General features: G+C 37.9%; 1 protein-coding gene across 1 annotated transcript; it reads right to left on the reverse strand.

Annotated features, from left to right (window-relative positions):
- Nucleotides 1–10,726: 10,726 nt before the first annotated feature.
- On the reverse strand, nt 10,727–13,746 carry gprin3b (GPRIN family member 3b). Its single transcript, XM_030140386.1, has 2 exons — nt 12,903–13,746; nt 10,727–12,617 (listed from the first exon to the last, which is right to left on the reverse strand). The coding sequence occupies exons 1-2, from the start codon at nt 13,713–13,715 to the stop codon at nt 11,316–11,318; spliced, it is 2,115 nt and encodes a 704-aa protein (XP_029996246.1). The 5' UTR covers nt 13,716–13,746; the 3' UTR covers nt 10,727–11,315.
- Between the last annotated feature and the right edge of the window lie 8,697 nt (nt 13,747–22,443).

Consider the following 22,443-nt stretch of genomic DNA (forward strand, 5'->3'; position numbering starts at 1 on the left):
GTTTTAACATTAAAAGTGTTATGAGTTAAACTTTTTTTTGTTCCTTTATATCACAGGTGTCAAACATGCGGCCCGGGGGCCAAATCCGGCCCGCCAAAGGGTCCAGTCCAGCTCCTGGGATGAATTTGTGAAATGGAAAAATTACACTGAAGATATTAATCATTTTAGTTCAGGTTCCACATTCAGACCAATTTAATCTCAAGTAGGTCAGATCAGTAAAATACAATCAGAATAACCTATAAATACTCACAACTCCAAATTTCTCTCTTTGTAAATGTAAACATTTTCATGTCATTTTACTGTATTTACACTAAAACAAACTATCATTTCACAAATACATGAATAACCTGAACAAATATGCACATTTTGAAAAGCCTGAAGTGTAATTCTAACAATATTCTGCCTATTATTAAATGTTTTGTGTGTTTGTTGATCCACTGTGATCTGTACATTGTAATTTACATGTTTAAATGATTAACTGAGACATAATATTGTTAAAATGGCACTTAGTTTTCTTAAGAAATTTCAGTTTGTTCATGTTATTCACATTATTTTAAAGGATAGATGGCAGATGTGAACATTTTCGTTGCATAACGTTACTTTTTTCGCTCTAAAACACAGAGGAAAGTTTGGAGTTGACATCATTTATATATTATTATGTTATTATTTCACTTGTCCGGCCCACTTCAGATCAAATTTGGCTTAATGTGGCCCCTGAACTAAAATGAGTTTGACACCCCTGCTTTATATGAACAAACAAAATGAACTTCAAAATGGAAATATGACTCAGCAGCTTTAAGTTATGACACATGAAATTATTCCTCATATTATCACTCATTACCCTGTTATATTAAAGTGTCAATAAGTAAGATTTATGTGCGCTCATGTGCTTATTCAACGTTTGTCTTGGAGTCTGTGTTAGGCTTTTAGCTCAGAATTGATTTCGAAGTGAACAGTCGTTATTTCACGGTGTTTTTACTGTAGAGGGATGGAAGACATGCACAGAAGAAATAGAGACAATTATTTGCTCAGGAAGAGTTAATTAACCCTTTCATGCATAGTGGTCACTACAGTGGACAGTTATTCTCCAGCTGTTCTCTTGTATATTCATGGATTTTATTGTTTTAGTTCCATATCAGCCAACACAGTGGACGCTTACGCACCATCTCATACCCTGACATTCAGACCATTACTGTAACTTTGCTGTTCTTGATAAACCTTTTTTTAACAATCCAAAAACCTGTTTATTAGTCGTCGCTTATTAATGCATAGTTGCAAATATTCAAGTTTTTCATCCTGCTTGCAAAATTGTGAAATCACTTCTGTTTTTTCTATATATCAGTTCAGCCCTGCAATGAACTGGTGACATGTCCAGGGTGTACCCCGCCTTCGCCCATAAGTAGCTGGGATAGGCTCCAGCGACCCTAGTGAGGATAATGAATGAATGAATGAATGAATATTACACTCCATTTCAGACCCATTTTTTAAAGAAAGATGATGTCATTTAGAATTACACAGTTTCTGGGTGATTGATTTTGCAGAGACTATAGGAGTGTGTGAGCAGGATAAGATGCAACAATGGTCTGATTCGATCCTGGTCCAAGTGGGTCAGCAGTACGCTCCAGCGCTCATGGAACAGCAGAGCAGAAGACCCATGGTAATTAAAATACCCCTGGATCTGTCAGTAAGGTGTCTGCTGTACTCTGGTAGGTGGGTGGTTTTTGTCTACATCTCTTTAAGAAGTTCATCTCCATGTTCTTTATCTTTGGAATACGTCTCCCTCTGCCTCTGGCCAAATCTAATCCTCGCTTCCAAATGGAAACCAGTCATAACGACACAGTGAGTAGGGGGTTATTAAAAATTGAAGCATGTCTAATTAAAACTGGGGTGAAAGACTCAAAGTGGGTCTGCAGATATGTAGACTCATAGAACAGGGAACCAAAGGGATACTCAAGGATACCTCAACTGAAAAAGCAGGGGAGATGGAGTAAAGGGCGACATGCTAATTTACCTGAGGCCAAGTCGGTGTTTAACCCTTTCATGCACAAATTATGAGAACCTTAATCAAGATGTTTTCCCTGAGTGTTTTCATTTCTCTTTAAACATGAAAAAACAATGTGATTGAAAAATTTCTTATAAAAATAAATAAATAATAAATAAATAGATAAAAAATAAGTAAAAAGTAAAAAAAAAAAAAAAAATTAGGAAATAAAAAAGTAAAAAAAATAAAATATAATAATAAGAATAATAATCAGCTGGACACCGTGCGTTTAATTTTTGAAGCAAAGAAACGTATTTACTGATACATTGTGTGAAAAGTATGGGGGTGGGCGCTTGTGATTCTGGGGGTTTATGCTCAGGAGAGATCTACACAAGGTTACCAATTCATGTCAGAAAAAATATGTAGTGTCTTAAAACTTTAATAAAGATATATGTAAAAAAAAAAAAAAAAATCCATGAATATACAACAGAACAGCTGTAGAATAGCTGTCCACTGTAGTGACCACTATGCATGAAAGGGTTAATACGACTCGACAGAATAGACATGGCAGTTTGACACCCTTTGATCAGCTCTGTATTTCTACAAATTGTCGTATAAAACACAGTATGCACATGCAGAGGACACCGAGGCACTGACAGGCTTATGTTTGTTCATAAATCTGAGGATGAGACAGGTATATGGTTAAATTGACTTCACTGCAAATTTGCAGAGGGGTCAAATCTGTCTGACGGAACATTTTAGAGACAATTTAACAGATTAGTGTTGCTAAACGACCCACATTTTTAACAAAGAGCTACTTTATATTGAAATAAATGTTGGAATGGCAATCAATTAAATTTCGCTCTCTGACATTACTGTGTTTTGACCCAGAGATTATTTGTTGTAGTATCACAGGCTGAAAAACGTAGAAGGAGGTTTAATTTTAAACAGCAAAGGGTTCAAACTAATGTAAAGCAAATGTGTATTTCTGTTGTTTGTGTCAGAATGTGGAATTCTTTGACAATGGAAGAAAAGAGCTGTACAAATATTTTTCAGTTAAAGAGGTTGTATAAGGAGAGAATAGAGAAGTTTTATAAAAACATAACAGAATGGTTTTACTTATAGATTTTTGGATTTGTTTTATTTTCGTTGACTATCATGTAAACTGTTTACTGTAATACAGTGTTTTTCAACCTTGGGGTTGGGACACCACATGGTGTCGTCTGGAATTCAAAGGGAGTTGCCTGAAATTTCTAGTAATTGATAAAAATAATAATAAAAAAAACCAAACAAAAACCCTTACTTATAAAAAATATATAGTGAGTTGACAGAGACAATCACATACATAACAGACATGACAAACTGTGAAGCTGAAACTGAAGCACTGTGGTTCTGTTTATCTTTCAAATGTTCATTGTGGTCAGTTTCAGATGCTGCAGCTCTTTCATAATTCATAGTTTGAGTTCTTGTTTGTTCAGTATTAATTGTCAGCCTTGTAAATCCAAGTTGGACTGACTGTACATATCCTGACCAACGAAAATCAAATTCTCACTTTGTGCAGTAATCTACACCTGGATTTTCTGCCTCCGTCCATAATAATATACATTATATTGACTAAATGTGTCTAAAATTAATGTTTATTTGCAATATACAGGGTGTCCCATAAGTCTCCATACATAGGAAAAATAAACGTTTCTTGACATAAACCATTTTTATTTATATAATATGCTCTATATGACTGCCATTTTGTCGGGAACACATTTCAATGCATGTCCTCCACTGCTGAAGAACTATAAAGAAGAAATATAAATAAATACTTATTAACACCTATAGCTGTCAACACTAAAAGACAAGCCTGTTGTGATGTTTTGATGTTGTGATATGTTGTGATGTTTTATTCTTAATTGTATAGTGAGTGTTTGAATATGTATCTTGTACAGGTATTGTGTGTTTTGTGCTCCTTTAACAGTCTGTTATGTATATGTTATTTGTTACCCTATCAAGTGTCTAACCATGTCTTTCTCCTGTAAATGGTTTTTTACTGCCTTTTTAAAACGTGGCCAGGGGACTACAGATGAAAACTCACCTTCTGGCTAATTCTGGCTTTTTTTAACCATGTGTAACCATGTGTTTTATGAAATTGCATTGTCCCCTTTCAAATAAACTAAACTAAATACATGTTAGAACCATGTATGTATGGAATGTATTATGTCTCCTATGTATGGAGACTTATGGGACACCCTGTAGTATAGCAAACTATTACATGATCCAAAAAAAAATTAATTTTAGCAAAAAAAAATGTCTCTGTTTTGAATGTCTATCAGAAATTTGTGATGTTAAAATGGGGTCATGAGACAAAAAAGGTTGGGAACCACTGTAGTAATAGCTGTAACGGCAACTTATTTGATAAGTTAAGAAAGGGGAAGATATGATAATAAGTTTTCTTCATCCTGCTCCTTTTCAATCCTTTAGATTGGAATGAATGAATGAATGAATGAATGGTGTTCTAAGATCAAAGTGGAACAAAAAGACATAAGGACTAGAAGAGTCAGTCTGTGTTCTTTAGAGGTTGTGACATTCACATCGCAGAGACTACAGAGGACTTTTTTCCCCTCCTGCGATCACATCCTGACATTAACAGGAAGTGACATGCTTGTTAAGACAGTAACAGCAGTCTCCTGAAATCAGTGTTACACCACTCAGGACAGTATATTCACGCTAAAGGGACTATTCACCATCTACTAAAGGTTAGCGCTCAGAATTCCTTTGTGTGTGAAGCATTAACAAGAACAGTGTCGTGTTGTTAAATCAAATGTAGAGTTTTAAGACGACAAGGATTTTATGAAGCAGAGCTGATCCTAACACAGACTGAAGAGAACTACTACATTTAACCTGCTGTTAAATTAGGTGAGCTGACAATCTCACACTAAAACTCTGCTGATTTTCACACACTTGATTCTCAGTGTTACATTTCTGCTTAAATTGACTCAAAAATGCATCTCCTGATTTGCTGTTCCTACTGCGAAGGAGAGGGGACACACTTGCTAAATCCAATTAAGGCACGAAATAACCAAGAATTTACAGACTCTATATATGGACATAATTTAAAACATAATAATAATAAAAATAAAAAATAAAACAACCAGAAAGATCGTTTTGAATTTGTTCTAAAATGTAAAGTGGTTTTATGTCTTATCTGATTCCCTGGGGTTTATATTGCGCTGAGATTTGTGTTTGTCTTTTATCCTATTTTATCTGCTATGCACATCCATGTTTTGGCCAATGTGTGCTTATCTGTTCTGTGTCTGTCTTTGTGAAGCACTTGTCAGCACTTACTTGGGAAACTCAATTTCAGATATAGATGAAATAAGCTCAGAACTTTTAAATACAGTCTCATGGCGCCTGTGTTTTCATTAACCCATAAAGACCCACTGCTACTTTTGTGGCGGCTCCCAAATGAATTTTTCTCTAGATTTCACCTTTCTTAAATGATTTATCAACATTTATTATTATATCATCCTCCGTATTTTGCATTTTTTCAATGAAAATCATGTATTTTCCAATATTTAATTCACTGATTATGTAGATGTTCATTAAAGCTTAGATCAGACTTGGGCAAAGTAAGGCCTGCATGAGGTCATTGGCAAATTGAAAGCCAATGCAAATACAGGGTGACACAAAAAAACGGGAACTTTTTAACAATCCAATAAAACCAAGAGTGATGGAAGAAAAATATTTTATTCATAGTAATTGAAACCTTAAACCATGCCATTTAAGAAACAATGATGGAATTTTCATTTTTTAAAAATTACTTCCTGTAGATGGCGTCCTCCTGTACGAATGCATTCTTGAAATCTGCTGTTGACATTCCTCATTGACCGCTGCAACATCTCAGCTGGGATACTGTGAATTTCATCCTGAATTCTCTGTTTTAACTCATCCAGAGTTCTTGGTCGAGTCGTGTACACTTTACTCTTGAGATCTTGAGAAAAAATCACAAACGGACAAATCTGGCGATCTAGGGAACCAGGGAACATTACCGAATCTTGAGATCACACGGTTACCGAACAATTCTCGCACAGCCACCAATGGTTACTAAAATGGGGGTGTGTTTACTTGCTCAAGGTCACTGTCTCGCAGTGCTGCCACTTGCTCATGTCTGCCAATACGCACTTCAAAAATTCCTGTTGTTTTGGGGTTTTTTGGGTTTTTTTTTTCACCCTGTACAAGTACAGGGTGACCATAGTAACCATTGGCGGCTGTACGAGAATTGTTCGGTAACCGTGTGATCTCAAGATTCGGTAACGTTCCCTGGCCCCCTAGATCACCAGATTTGTCCGTTTGTGATTTTTTCGTGTGGGGCTATCTCAAGAGTAAAGTGTACACGACTCGACCAAGAACTCTGGATGAGATAAAACAGAGAATTCAGGATGAAATTCACAGTATCCCAGCTGAGATGTTGCAGCGGTCAATGAGGAATGTCAACAGCAGATTTCAAGAATGCATTTGTACAGGAGGACGCCATCTACAGGAAGTAATTTTAAAAAAATGAAAATTCCATCATTGTTTCTTAAATGGCATGGTTTAAGGTTTCAATTATTATGAATAAAATATTTTTCTTCCATCACTCTTGGTTTTATTGGATTGTTAAAAAGTTCCCATTTTTTTGTGTCACCCTGCATATATCATGGTAATAGATGCAACCAATACAATACAGATTTTATTTTGTAGGGTCTGCGAAATTAGAGTTTTTTCGCACATACTTTCCGTACTCAGCATAAGGGTTATGCATGGATTGGTTTGTTGGTCAGTTTCAGCCCATTAAGATGTCAGCTAACATAAAAAAAGAAACAAAAATTGATTAAGAATGCAGAGATTTTAAAAAGACACGGATTTATAGGTATTTCTTCACTGAAGTCAGAAAAGGAACTGAGATATGCAAACAAACAAAGTTGCGTTTATGGTTTTTCGTGTAAAGTTAACATGGAGCTGGTTTTGCACATTTTTGATAGATAGATAGATAGATAGATAGATAGATAGATAGATAGATAGATAGATAGATAGATAGATAGATAGATAGATAGATAGATAGATAGATAGATAGATAGATAGATAGATAGATAGATAGATAGATAGATAGACCTTAATAACTGTCGAAGTTTCTCATGTGGCCCCATAGGAAAATTAATCGCCCACCCCCGTCTTAGATTAAAGTTGAGGATTATTTTATCAGAAATCGAGAAAACTGAATAAAAAGTGACTTTTTCAGCAAAGATGTCAATAACTGAACATGAAAACAAGTGTCTCCATCCACTGTCATTGATCTAACTCCTTGGTGAATCAATGTTGTAGAAGATGACGGTGTTTCCACGGTAACTACAGAGCCTCTGAACGTCCAAATGGGTCATATCTGATGACCATGAAAAGATAACAAACTGTATTTTACACCGATTATTTCAACATATTGATAGGTCTAGTAGATCAATAGGTATGAAACAGTTTAGATCAGTAGATGAATGCGGCTCTCATGACATGTCTCATTTAGTTTTGTTGCAGTTTTCGGAGCAAGACACTTTTAGTTTGACATTACTTTTTCCCAACATAGTACAATAGCTCCATCAAGTTCTTCAGCCTACTTCATCAGCCAGATAAATAAATGGAGAACTGAGAAACTGGGAAAACTGGGAAAACTGGGAAGGTAAGTTGTTTCACGCCTGAATACTAGCATTTATTGCCTTGTGTTTTTAAGGAGTATACTGTACAATACACTGTTTTTGAACACCATGACTTTGTGTTTTGGCCATAACCACGCTGACTTTTTCAGAGCCAGAAGTGACCACGATCAAAGAAAAGGGCAGAGCTGTAGGGTTGCAAAGGCTGATGGGTAAGCTAATGATAATAGCTATCTTACTTCCACACCACAACAGTACTATCAAATAATGATGTTACAAAATGATGTGATGGTTTTGCTGGTGCTGGTCAACTACAAGTACAATGGAGCTGTCAGGTAAAAAAAAAACAGGATTCATTCAATAAACAGAAGCTCATAAAGTCCAGCAAAGCTCCTAAAATTTTTAATAATGAAAGTATAATTTAAAGATAGACTCTGGGGGTGCTTATTGGAATGTTCAATGGAAGTCTACAGCCACTTTTACTCAGAGATCCTGCCTTTTTTCCACCACTGACTGATTTCCATATCCAAGTCACAGGAGTAACAGAGGTGAGACAGGCTGGACTTTTACACAGCGGACCTGCATTCCGGAATCAAAGGGGGCAGTGACACAGCACAGCGTATAGTGTGCATATGGAGACACTGGCATGATACTGGGGTGGCTGCCACGGCTACATGCCACGGTCCCACGGCTTCATGCCAGGGGTGAAAATGGCATGTAGCCTCAGCACCAGCAGCACCCCTGGCACGAATCCGGGGTGGCGGCCGCAGAATCCATGCCAGTGCCTCTATATGCGCCCGCTGTGTCTTAGGTGCGGGGGTCGCCATCATCAAAACATCACACCTTAGTTGCGAAATGAGAGGTGTTCCTTTTATGTAACATTCCGGAATCGTGATCCCACCTTTATCATGGCTCTGTTACTACCTCCAAAGGCAGTGGTGTGCACAGGAGGGGGGCAGGGGGGTGGTCGCCCCTCCTCGTGGCCCAATTTTTGAAAAATGCGTTCTAAAGTGCCTTCTTGGGAGTCAAAATGTGTGCTAATTGCCCTTTTGGGAGCCAAAACGTATGCTAGGACCTTCTTGGGAGCCAAAACATGTGCGAAAGTGCTCTCGAGGGAGTCCAAATGCGTGCTAAAGTGCTCTTTTGGGGGCCAGTACACATGCTAAAGTGCCCTCATGGGAGCCAAAATGCGCGCTGAAGTGCCATCTTGGGAGCCAAAACATGTGGTAATGTGCCTTTTTGGGAGCCAAAACATATGCTAAAGTGCCCTCTTGGGAGCCAAAATGTGTGGTAAAGGGCACTTTTGGGAGCCAAAACACATGCTAAAGTGCCCTTTTGGGAGCCAAAATGTGCTATAAAGTGCCCCCTTGGGAGCCAAAACATGTGCTAAAGTAGCCTTTTGGGAGCCAAAACATGCTATAAAGTGCCCCCTTGGGAGCCAAAACGTGCTAAAGTGCACTTTCGGAAGCCAAAACACGTGCTAAAGTGCCCTCTTGGGAGCCAAAATGTGTGGTAAAGTGCAATTTTGTGAGCCAAAACGTGCTATAAAGTGCCCCCTTGGGAGCCAAAACATGTGCTAAAGTGCACTTTCAGGAGCCAAAACGTGCTATAAAGTGCCCCCTTGGGAGCCAAAACATGTACTAAAGTGCACTTTCGGGAGCCAAAATACGTGCTAAAGTGCCCTCTTGGGAGCCAAATTGCGTGCTTAAGTGCCCTCTTGTGAGCCAAAATGTGTGGTAAAGTGCACTTTTGGGAGCCAAAACACGTGCTAAAGTGCCCTTTTGTGAGCCAAAATGTGCTATAAAGTGCCCCCTTGGGAGCCAAAACGTGCTAAAGTGCACTTTCAGGAGCCAAAACGTACTATAAAGTGCCCCCTTGGGAGCCAAAACACGTGCTAAAGTGCCCTCTTGGGAGCCAAATTGCATGCTTAAGTGCACTTTTGGGAGCCAAAACGTGTGCTAAACTGCCCTTTTGGGAGCCGAAACATGCTATAAAGTGCCCTCTTCAGTGGCAAGAATGCGCTGTATGTGCCCTTTTTTTCCTTTTCCCCCCTGCCCTTCAGAAAGTCAGTGCACGCCACTGTCCAGAGGTGTTATTAGCCGCGATAAAGGTGGGACCGAATGATACCACCATTTCGTTTACACACACGTCGTTCCGAAATAAAGTATAATAAAGTAATAAAATATTTCCGTAACAGAAGTGCTGTGTAAAAGGGGCTTATGGGAGCCTGGTCTGTTTGGAGGCAGCACCTACTGGTCATCAGCAGTATTACACTTTAAGGTACTAACATCATTGGCTTTCCCTTTGACATCACTTGGCTCTTTATAAAATTTGGGTATCCTCCATAACACTGATCCAAATCTCTGTAACTGTGCTATTATTATGTTTCATAATAGTCAAATAAAATAATTGTCCTCTGGTGCATCTCCTCACAAAATAAACCATAATAATAAGACCTCACTGCTGCGTGTTGATAGAATCTCTAGTACAGATAGTTCATTGATGATAATGTCCACCTCCTCTAGTCATCTGCAGACTACACATACAGGCTCCTTGTCGATTAAAGTCACAGGCTGTAAGTCAAGTCTGCTGTTGGAGACCTCTCAACAATTTACACGCCCTCATTAGTGATTAAAAAAAAAAACTGTCTCATTAAGTTTGATGCTAATTGATCTAACACTGTACCTTTACTGTTGCTCCTTCACATCTCCTGTGGATGGTCCTGATGCTACCTGCTGCCTCCACATGGACTCGTCGTACACACAAAATAATCTCCTCTAGTGTTTTCACATGCTTGATCTGTCATTTTATTTCTTTGTATCATATTTACTTTGTGTATTTTTTAATGGTCTGTGTATTTTGTCTAAGTTCAGCATGTTTTCTTTTCTTTCTTTCTTTCTTTCTTTCTTTCTTTTTTTTTTTTAACAGATATGCTTTTCTTTGCCAGGTCACTCTTGGAAAAGAGATTTGTAATCTCAATGAGGTCTTTTTTTTCCCCTGGTTAAATAAAGGATACATACAACACTAATACTCCATTTTCTGGGGATTAACCACACATGATAAATAAGTCATGTAGGTTTTCTTGTTTTAATAAAAAAAACAAAGAACATAGATTAAACAGCGCATGTATGCATACAGTCCCTTTTTTGCACAACGTAGTAACTCACTGAAAATAAATGTGCAAGAAAAGAAATACAGCAATTTTATAAATATAGGGCCCCAAAACACCTCAACAACATATACCAAATGCACCAAATGTAATGAGATGTTTTAATATATTTGCACAGATATGTTCATATTAAGTAATTATATCTACCCCATTATCTGCACTTCTTTGTAGGTCATACAACTGCCATTGTAACTAATATACATGCGTTTCACTATTATTGCCTTTGTTTAAAAAGAGATCCTTTCTTTTTGTAATATCTATTTCTAGAAAATAAGTCTTGATTTGTTCAGTTCATATCTCTATTTCTCTACCTTCGTCGTCTTTGATCAAAAACATCACAAATAGTTTGCTACAACATTCCAGTATACTTACTTTACAGGGATCATTTTCCCATTAATGTTTCACTTGGCATTTTAATCATCACAAGGAGAGGACAAGCATTTTGACCTCCAGGAAAAGGGAGGAGTCTGACATTGGCTACCTCTGCGCTGAGCTACTCGAGGACGGAGGAGGGAGGGGGGCGAACGCAGCAGTTGGGCCGCCTGACATTTTGCAGCATTGACCTGAAAATATTCTGCTGCCTCCTTTTGTTCTTTCTGCCATGTTGCGGTGAATCAACACCAGAGATTGACTTTCGGAAGGAGGTCTGTGCCATGAGTTTCCGCTCTTGCTCCTTGATTTTGCACTGTAAATGGCTCTGAATGGCAAACCCAAGAGACTCAGGGTCCACAGAGGCACCGTAGACCTCCCAGGTCATCCCTTGCTCGTCCCAGACTACGTCATGGACGCTTTTTCCTTTCTGCTTCCCTGACTGATCGTCTTCCTCTTCATTTCTCTCTGGTTTGATTTTGTCCTTGCTGGACTTCGTCTCCTTTGTTTTAGTCTTTTCTGCAGCTTTTTGTTTAGCTGTATCAGACTTGGTTGTAGTGTTTGCTGTTGCTGATGTTGATGTTGCCTTGGTTGTAACAGTAGCCTGAGACAGTACAGCATTGTTACTGTCAGCAGATCCAGGCTTGGTAGTGCCAGCTGTCTCTGGGGGTGTCCCTGATTTGAAAGTGGAAGCTTCAGCAGTTGCTGTTTTTGCCGCCTGAACTCCAGTTTTATATTGGGAGTTACCTGACTCTCCTGGTTCTTTGTGATTACTGTGTTCAATGTTGATCTGATATACCGGCTGGATATTGCATAGAGCTGATCCTTCTTTTGGCTTGGCTCCGAGCCTGGAGTCTTGCTGCTGGGATAGAACCATGCTGGTATTTTGGTTGGGGCACAACTCAGCCTCAACAGTGAGTTTCTCAGACTTTGGATCGATATTCAGCTGATGGAGGTCCATGCCGCCATCCACCTGGTAGACAGCCAGGGTCTGCGCCTCCTCCCTGGGGACTGCGCCAGCACCGCTTGGCCTGCGAGTCACAGCGAAGGGCAGCAGGCTTGGACTCGTGCACACAGCTTTATTGCATGTGTTTGCGACAGCTTGGACCTCCATATCATGACACTGCTTAACTGGTGTGGATGACAGAGATGAGGTCATAGTCGAAGCCTCCCTGTAAAGCTTGCAGGGAGGCTCTGGCTGCTGCCCTTCAAAGACAGCTGTGTCAGTCTGGCTGGGTTCCTCGGCCACCTGCCCGTCTGTCGGCATGTTTTGCATGGCCTGGGGCTGAGCGGAGGAGTCCTTCTGTGAGGACATTGGCTGATGTTTATCCGAGGAGACTTGTGGAGTCTTTGCTGGCTGAAAATCCTCCTTGGGATGAGCTGAACTGGAATTCTTTGTGTCTTCTTTCTTTATAAGAGGTGTAGTAGATGCAGTTGTAGTAGGTGCAGTTGTAGTGGGTGCAGTTGTAGTGGGTGTAGGTGTAGTGGGTGCAGTTGTAGTAGGTGCAGTTTTAGTGGGTGCAGCTTTAGTGGGTGCAGTTGTAGTAGGTGTAGGTGTAGTGGGTGCAGTTTTAGTGGGTGCAGTTTTAGTGGGTGCAGGTGTAGTGGGTGCAGTTTTAGTGGGTGCAGGTGTAGTGGGTGCAGTTGTAGTGGGTGCAGTTGTAGTGGGTGCAGTTTTAGTGGGTGCAGTTTTAGTGGGTGCAGTTGTAGTGGGTGCAGGTGTAGTTTCCGTGGTTTGTTTCGTTTTGTGTGTCTCTTGTGGACACACCGAGCTTTGTGGGTAAGTGTGCATATGGTGAAGCTCTTTAGACTCCTGTGGTGCAGCTGGGTCCTTGTTAACACCAGCTGAAACTCCTCCTTTACTCTCACGTTGCGGTGTCACCAAGGCGTTTAGATTTGGATTATTTGCGGACACATTTTTATTACTGTCCTCTATTACTGTGGCCTTAGCTGCTGATGAGCGACTCCCCAGCCCTCCTGGCTTTGCGCATTCATCCTTTGTTGTACCTGATGCTTTTGTTCTGCAGTCGTTGGTCGGCTTGTCGACCTTTGACGCCGCAACGGCAGATGACAAACCGCTCTTACACATTTCCTTTTCATCAGCCAAGCTTATCATTCTCATATTAGCATTAGCATCACTCTGCTCCCCCCCTGCCTCACCAACGCCTTGGCTTTTCAAACACAGGTCTGGCATCTGTTGGTCTCCACCTGCCATATTCTCTGATTTTTTCTCATTTCCGTTGGTTGATGTTGGTGTGTCCGACACAGTACTGCTAACTGGTTCACCTCCTTTGAAAGTAGTTTTTGGGCTATGTGGGATGATGTTAGTGGGAGCGGCAGTCACAGATAGGTTATCCTGTTTGTGGTCTGGAGATGTGAGGGTGGGTTTTGGACAAACCTGAGAGAGCTTGAGGTTGGGCTCTTTAGCCCAGTTGGCATTTGACTCCTTATTACCCAGCGTGTCCACCACAGCCAGCTGAGGCACCATCTGGACCGTCACTGTCCTTTTTGGATTAGTTCCCATGTTGGATTCACTGTTTCAGTCTTTAAATATTGTTGTAATCCAAAGATGAGCAAAAAGGTATCAGTCACTGTGCACAATTTCCTAAAGGAAGAAAATAGAAATAGTTTGTTTTCAGGTATTGTGCTGAAAAACATTCAGATTAGACTAAAGTATTTAATTCTTAGATGACTATTATTGCATCTTTAATCATAATACTTGTTAAAGATAATTACATTGAGATTACAAGAACATCCAGTGATGTACAGGGTGGGGAAGCAAAATTTACAATATTTTGAGGCAGGGATTGAAAGACAGTGTATGACCAATTAGTTTATTGAAAGTCATGAGAATTTATTTGCCACAAGAAAATGTACATAATAGAAAATGTTTTTATTCTATGTGTCCTCCTTCTTTCTCAATAACTGCCTTCACACGCTTCCTGAAACTTGCGCAAGTGTTCCTCAAATATTCAGGCGACAACTTCTCCCATTCTTCTTTAATAGTATCTTCCAGACTTTCTCCTAATAGTTTTGCTCATAGTCATTCTCTTCTTTAGATTAGATTAGATTAGATTAGATTCAACTTTATTGTCATTACTCAGTATAAATACAGGGTAACGAAATGCAGTTAGCATCCAATCAGAAGTGCAAATAGCAGAAGTGCAGTATAATACAGTTAAATACTTTACATTACATTACATTTAATACTTTACATTATAAACAGTCTTTATGGACACTCCAACTATTTTTGAAATCTCCTTTGGTGTGACGAGTGCATTCAGCAAATCACACACTCTTTGACGTTTGCTTTCCTGATTACTCATATGGGCAAAAGTTTCTGAAAAGGTATGGATAATAGTGTTAGGTATGATTATGACATCAATATATGTTTGCTTTCAAAACAATTGACGTAGTGCCTGCTGAGAAAAAACAACTAAATGTTCATTGTAAATTTTGCTTCCCCACCCTGTATATATTTAATTCCAAGCACAATGATGATGATAATTACAATAGGATGATGAAAACAGTTCTCTAGGTCAGCTGTCCAAGTCAGTACGACGGCAGTGTGTACAAATGTCACGATGAAGCTGATGTCTTTTTCTGTCTCTCAGATGGTCTTACACCTGATTTAACTTACTGCAGAATAAACTGAACTCAGTGCGTACTTTAAGTCGTTCTGCAAAGCTGCTCATCTTTCAATTTAGATCATATCCAGCACAGATATGATAATGCAAATGGAAAACTAGAACAGTCTATACATAATGTAGAAATGCTGTGTCAGACTAAAGCCAACTTTGCACACCTGATAATAAGTAAAGTACAGAATTAAGACATGTAGGCTGACAGTGGTTACAGATGAAGGATATGTTGATTAAAACTGTGAACGTTCCACATTTAGTAAAGTTTTGTGAGATTCACCAGCCTTTTCTGATCTTTGGTTATATTAAATATGAAGAAATATTACATTTCCTACATCTGGAAAGAAGAGAATAATGAATGAAGTTACTCTATTGGAACAAAATGGTATGGTTTTAAATCTGTTAAGTGTTCAGTATCAGCCAAATGCAATCATATTAAAAACGTCATTGGAAATTTCTCAGTACATCGAGCAGAAAGATTTCAACTTTTGAAAACATGTTCTTCATGTTCATGTTTTATGTTTAATTCAATTTTTAACATGAAAATATAAAGGAGTAGTGCTAGGTGATAGTGTGATAATGTAAAATACATCATTAGCATTACCGCAATATATACATATTTTTTAATCTTTAGGTTATATTTTGCCTACACTGTCAGCTAAAATTTCTCTGTTTCGTTCTTTTCCTTAAATTTACTTGGAGACATTGTGGACAAATTGGAGATCACACACACATTTTTTGGGATTGTCCAAAACTTAAGTCTTTCTGGGAGGGAATTAGGGGGGAACTTTCTAAAATACTACACACTTACATTGAATTTGACCCACTGATTTTTATCTTTGGAGTGCTCCCTGCTAATTTTTTTAAATAAGATTAAAGAATATCTTTTGAAAATTCTTGTCTTGGTAGCAAAAAAAAAAGATAACTGTATCCTGGTATAAACCACTTCCTCCAACAATAAATCAGCGGAAGGAAAGAATTGTGAGGGTCTATACAATGGAAAAAATAACAGCAAACCTAAACCTTACCACTGATTTGTTCAAGAAGAGGTGGAATCCTTTGATAACCCATTTGGATTTGATATTGTAGCATTTGAGAGTCTGGCGCTGGGGGGATATTATTTGTATTTTTATGTAATTATTAAAATAATTGTAGGCAGATATATTAGGTATGCAAATAAGACCTTGTAACAGTACACTGATTTGAGGTACCAGTTTGCCGAGAAGTTATGTTTATTTATTTATTTATTTATTTATTTTATGTCATAAAAAATATGTAGCTTTCTACATTAAGAATATGTAAGGATTGTACATATTGTAAAGCTTGAAATATGAATAAAATTTTGTTCAAAAAATTTTTTTACTTTGCATTAATGTTGAAAATAAATTGAATCATTAGAATTGTTTTACCTAGAGACCTACAAATCTGTAATATCTCACTTTGCAAGCATTTCTCATAATCTGACCATAAGAATAAACACAAATAACCATTAGCACCTTCAACTTTCACTCAGACAATATTCATCGTGATAACTTTTTTTTCTTCTCCAGATGACCCAGCCCTTCAGGAGGTGGATCCAGCACAGCATTATGATCTTACATCCTATTTAAAATTTAAACAAGGACCTATAGTTCCACAAATCTCTTCATCTCTTTCGTTTGATGAATGGCTCCATCTCAGTCTGCCTCCTAAAAGTATAAAAGCATCTGGGCCAGTTCTTGGAGTAATGTGGCAGCACCAGCAGACATCTGAAATATCAGATCCTTTAGAGTCAGACAAATGAACAGCACTGATCTGGACTTGAATCATTCATAACAGCCTGTACGTATAAAGAGAGGTAGAGACAGCAGTTTATAATTCTGTAAGAACATCAGTAAGCCATCTCGTGGGCATGATGATCGATGATGTGCTGTATTGTATATAACGTGCAGTTAATCTATGAAAAGACTTGAGGTTAATCTCAAGAGGCATCATCACAACAGTGCTATAAAAAAAAAAAAAAACAGTTTCTTGCTATGTTAAGCACCATATTTATATATCTAAAACAGCACCTGTCCAAATCTGTATATATTCAAATCCGTATTTATATATATTTTTTTATATTTATAACCATTTGCACTACATTCATATCAAACTGTATCTGCACTCTCCTTTTAAACACTTTTTTATTCAATTTATGGGACTGTTTTACATGTATGTGTATGTTTATGTATATGTTTGCTGTGAATTTCCCCATTGTGGGATCAATAAAGGAATATCTTATCTTATCTTATCTTATCTTATCTTATCTTATCTTATCTTATAGCCTTAATATTCATCCTGTTATATTTCCACCTGCATGATCCAAAAATAAAACATATTAATTCTTGACACAGTTTACCAGCCCATCTGTGAATACACTTGATAACCTGAAATTGTATATTTTCAAGTGTGACTTGATTAAAACCAGAATACTAAACCAAGTACAGTTCTGGGTCATGGACAGATGTAGTCCATTGTGTTGCTCTCTCACTATCCATCTGCCTGTATGTTGTCAAAGTGCAAATATTTATTCTATATTTATGGAAAGCATACAGACTGAGATATGCAACAATCAAAACGCCAGTGTGTCTGGGCTTCTTCTTCTTTTTTTTTTCTTTTTCTTTGCCTGCAGCTGTTTGGAAATACACAACAACAGGGTATGCAGAATATGGATTCATGCAAAAACCAAAAAAAAAAAAAAAAAAATTAATTAAAGTAACGACCTGTTCAGGCCAATTATATATCCATGTCATGCACTGTGGAATCTAGTCCCACCTCGACAGTACCAAAGGCCATTTATATCTGCTGATTTGATTTGACCTTGCGACGATTTTTAACATCAGACACGAAGGAAAAGGCTGTAAAATGAAAAATGAAAAAAAAAAAGAAGAGGGGAACGGCTTACCTTCACAGACTCTTTATATCCCGTGCCGTGCTGTGCCGTGCCGTTTGCGCGTCCGTGTCAACCCTAGAAATGAATATGGAAAATCAACCCTGTGTCAGTGACATCAAACCACGCCTTCTGTCATAAAATGGGTCTTAGAGGTATCGATCCTTCATGGCAAAAGCACCCAAACTCCAGCACCAGGACTGAGCGGTAGTGCGCAATGAGTCACCGCTGCGCGACCGACGGACGCATCCTCTGAGCGCTTCATTAGCGGCGCCTCATGCCTGGAAAAAGTGGACCTATCGCAAAATGGACCTATCACTTTCTCATGCTGTGTGTGTGTCTGTGTGTGTGTGTGTGTGTGTGTGTGCGCACTATCCCGGGCTGAACTGGTCCAGCGCAGGCAACGCGGTGCAGCAGCACAGATGAATGGATGAATGTGGGATAGGATGGAGGCTGTGCAGTAAGCACACAGCCGCAGGCAGGCAGACAGGCAGGCAGGCAGGCAGGCAGACAGGCAGGCAGGCAGGCATCCACAGGAGCCCCACACACATTCACATCACCACTTCTACCATAGAACTGACCCCAAAGGCAGCCTGTTCTATTCTATTCCAAGGAAAGGAGAGCATTTTTTTTATATTGCAATGCCTGTTCTTGTGTCAAGAGGTTAAGGATTGATTGTTTTTTGGTTGTTTTTTATTATTATTATTATTATTATTATTATTATTATTATTATTATTTTGTAATCTATGCTATGCAGCTCTGTTTTTCAAAGGTAGAACCAATAAGGGCTGCAATGTAATAGTTGTTTTTTGTTTTTTTTTTTGTTTTTTTTTTAAATTTTTGTTATTTTTTTGTAATCTATGCTATGCAGCTCTGTTTTTTAAAGGTAGAACCAATAAGAGCTGCAATACAAGTTTTGTTTTTTTTTTTTTTTTTTTCAAATAATCTATGCTATGCAGCTGTTCTTTTTAAAGGCAGAACCAATAAGAGCTGCAATATATTTTTGTTTGTTTGTTTGTTTTTGTAATCTATGCTATGCAGCTCTGTTTTTTAAAGGTAGAACCAATAAGAGCTGCAATACAAGTTTTGTTTGTTTGTTTGTTTGTTTTTTTCAAATAATCTATGCTATGCAGCTGTTTTTTTTAAAGGTAGAACCAATAAGAGCTGCAATATATTTTTGTTTGTTTGTTTGTTTGTTTTTGTAATCTATGCTATGCAGCTCTGTTTTTTAAAGGTAGAACCAATAAGAGCTGCAATACAAGTTTTGTTTGTTTGTTTGTTTTTTTCAAATAATCTATGCTATGCAGCTGTTTTTTTTAAAGGTAGAACCAATAAGAGCTTCAATATATTTTTGTTTGTTTGTTTGTTTGTTTTTGTAATCTATGCTATGCAGCTCTGTTTTTTTTAAAGGTAGACCCAATAAGAGCCACAATATAATTGTTTTTTTTTTTTGTTTTTTTTTGTTTTTTAAATAATCTATGCTATGCAGCTCTGTTTTTTAAAGGTAGACCCAATAAGAGCTGCAATATAATTTTTTTTTATTTTTTATTTTTAATAATCTATGATATGCAGCCCTGTTTTTAAAGGTAGAACCAATAAGAGCTGCAATATAATTTTTTTTTTTTTTTTTATAATCTATGCTATGCAGCTCTGTTTTTTAAAAGTAGAACCAATACGAGCTGCAATATAATTGTTTTTTTTTTTTTATATATATATATAATCTATGGTATGCAGCTCTGTTTTTTAAAGGTAGAAACAATAAGAGCTGCATTATAATTCAAAAGTACATTTTAAAAACAAAACAAAAGAAAGAAGAAACACTTAAAATGTCTGTATGCTTTTAAGCTGACTGTATTGTTAAATAAATGGAACACTGTCATAGGGAACAACAACCTTTTATCCATGTCTTAAACTTAGTATCTAAATCTAAAATACATACATGAATAAATATATTAATAGGCCTACATCTGTACTACTTATCAATCTAAAAAACACAAAAATGTGAGTGACTAGGTGCAATTTGAAAATTTTTTGGTCATTTTTTCCCCCTCGAAGGCAAATACTATCCACTGGACATCAATGGGGCCAAGCTCTTCTGATACAAACAGTATCCAACCTGTGGCTTGATCAGCATGTGCACAGCTGTGAATAGTATATATAGCTTTCTTTATTTGTCTTTATTTTGATTTTGCACTTCTTTTGCTCTTGTGTCCTTTTGTGCCTTGCTGCTGTATACCTTGAATTTCCTCCTTATGGGACTAATACAGGCTTATCTTATCTCTGATCCTAAAACATCCTGTAGGTGCTGATTATTCAGCCACATCAGTTCGTCTGTGTCTCTCTGATTTTTGACCTATTTGTATGAAGTATCCTGAATGATCCAAATATGTGCCTTACAAAATAGTACGTTCTTCAATAAACTGAGTCACATGAACAAAATAAAGGTTAACACTCTCTTAAAAATGATGGTAAATGATACTTAAATGAGTTGTTTTGGTCAAAGAAAATGTTAAGGCTTGATGTGTTTCCTACTTTAACATTTACACATTTTTTATTTTTTTATTTTTTTTAATAAGTGAACCAAACTAGCTAAATAAAATGCACTTTATTTTCTTCTTTTGTTTTGTTTTGTTTTGTTAAAATTTGACTTGAGACAATGTATGATACTGGTTTGATGTACTTTCATGTCAACACAACACTCAAGATTCACTTAAATATAGATATCCTTTTGTATTAGGCTATGTTCAAAAACGTATGTGTCATGTTATGTTAACCCTTTCATGCATGAATTATGACAACCTTAGTCAAGATTTTTTTTCCTGACTGTTTTTATTCATTTTTAGACATGAAAAAAAAGAATGAGACTGAAATTCTTTATGAACCTATTTATCATAGAATTACAAAAATGTCCATCAGCTGGACATGTGTTTAATTTTTGAAGCAAAGAAACATGTATTGAAACCCATCATCAGAAAGTGATATACTGTGTGAAAACCATGAAATAAAAACATTTTTAATGCAGCTAATCTGATGTTTTCTCACATTTTAACATACTCTAATACTAGTTATTACTCACTTCATGAAGATAATATGCAAAAAAAAACAAAACAAAACAAAACACTTCTTGCTTAAGAAAACTGTTATAACATTTAGCAGTTGATTTACACTAAAACATGTTAGTGCAGATCAGGTTTATCAAGAACAGTAAAGTTACAGTAATGGTATGTGTATGGGATGGTGCATAAGTGTCCATTGTCTTGGCTGATGTGGAACTAAAACAACAAACCCCATGACTATACACGGTGGGGAAGCAAAATTTACAATGAATATTTAGTTGTTTTTTCTCAGCAGGCACTACGTCAATTGTTTTGAAAGCAAACATATATTGATGTCATAATCATACCTAACACTATTATCCATACCTTTTCAGAAACTTTTGCCCATATGAGTAATCAGGAAAGCAAACGTCAAAGAGTGTGTGATTTGCTGAATGCACTCGTCACACCAAAGGAGATTTCAAAAATAGTTGGAGTGTCCATAAAAACTGTTTATAATGGAAAGAAGAGAATGACTATGAGCAAAACTATTAGGAGAAAGTCTGGAAGATACTATTAAAGAAGAATGGGAGAAGTTGTCACCTGAATATTTGAGGAACACTTGCGCAAGTTTCAGGAAGCGTGTGAAGGCAGTTATTGAGAAAGAAGGAGGACACATAGAATAAAAACATTTTTACCTTCGCCAAGGAGGTTATGTTTTTGCCAGGGTTTGTTTGTCTGTCTGTCTGTTTGTCTGACGTTTGTCTGGAAATGGGCCCCCCCGTGGGCCCCCCCACCCCCGATCACCATCAAAATTTAATCATTTCTTCCTTATCCCATTTCCAACAAACCCTGAAAATTTCATCCAAATCTGTCCATAACTTTTTGAGTTATGTTGCATACTAACGGACAGACAAACGTGGTCCCCCCCGTGGGCCCCCCCACCCCCGATCACCACCAAAATTTAATAATTTCTTCCTTATCCCATTTCCAACAAACCCTGAAAATTTCATCCAAATCTGTCCATAACTTTTTGAGTTATGTTGCACACTAACGGACAGACAAACAAACAAACAAACAAACAGACAGACAAACAAACAAACCCTGGCAAAAACATAACCTCCTTGGCGTGGGGGGGCCCACGGGGGGGGGGGGGGGGGGGCACTGATCAGCCTTGGCGGAGGTCTGTGCTCTCCGAGTGCTTCTAGTCTATTGTGTCAATTTTCTTGTGGCAAATAAATTCTCATGACTTTCAATAAACTAATTGGTCATACACTGTCTTTCAACCCCTGCCTCAAAATATTGTAAATTTGGCTTCCCCACCCTGTACAAGTGAACAGCTGAAGAATAACTGTCCACTGTGGTGACCAGTATGCATGAAAGGGTTAATGTAAGCATTATAAACTCACTCCCAGCCTGGTCTGACCTCTAGGATGTTGTTAAAATCTTGGTGCTTTTAGCAGAGTCTATATTCAAATCTAGACTTGGTCTGGGATAGGAGTTCCTCTTGAAATGCAGTAATTGTATGGGGTAGACCTGCTGCCTTTAAAAGCCCAGGGGGACTGATTAGGAGAGAAGGTATACCAAGACTTAATTACAGCAGAGAGCGCCACTGATGAACAACCCGGGATAGGCTGATGTGTGACTTCAGCTTCAGGGGGAGGG

Source organism: Sphaeramia orbicularis, chromosome 1 (assembly GCF_902148855.1).
Source record: "Sphaeramia orbicularis chromosome 1, fSphaOr1.1, whole genome shotgun sequence".
Taxonomy (NCBI): domain Eukaryota; kingdom Metazoa; phylum Chordata; class Actinopteri; order Kurtiformes; family Apogonidae; genus Sphaeramia; species Sphaeramia orbicularis.

Bases quoted from the DNA above. Each gene is read 5' to 3' on its own strand.
- gprin3b (XM_030140386.1), bottom strand. From the start codon at position 13,715: ATGGGAACTAATCCAAAAAGGACAGTGACGGTCCAGATGGTGCCTCAG. The intron at 12,618-12,902 runs ACTACAACTGCA...ACAACTGCATCT, and splicing joins CGGAAACTACACCTGCACCC to ACTACACCTCTTATAAAGAA.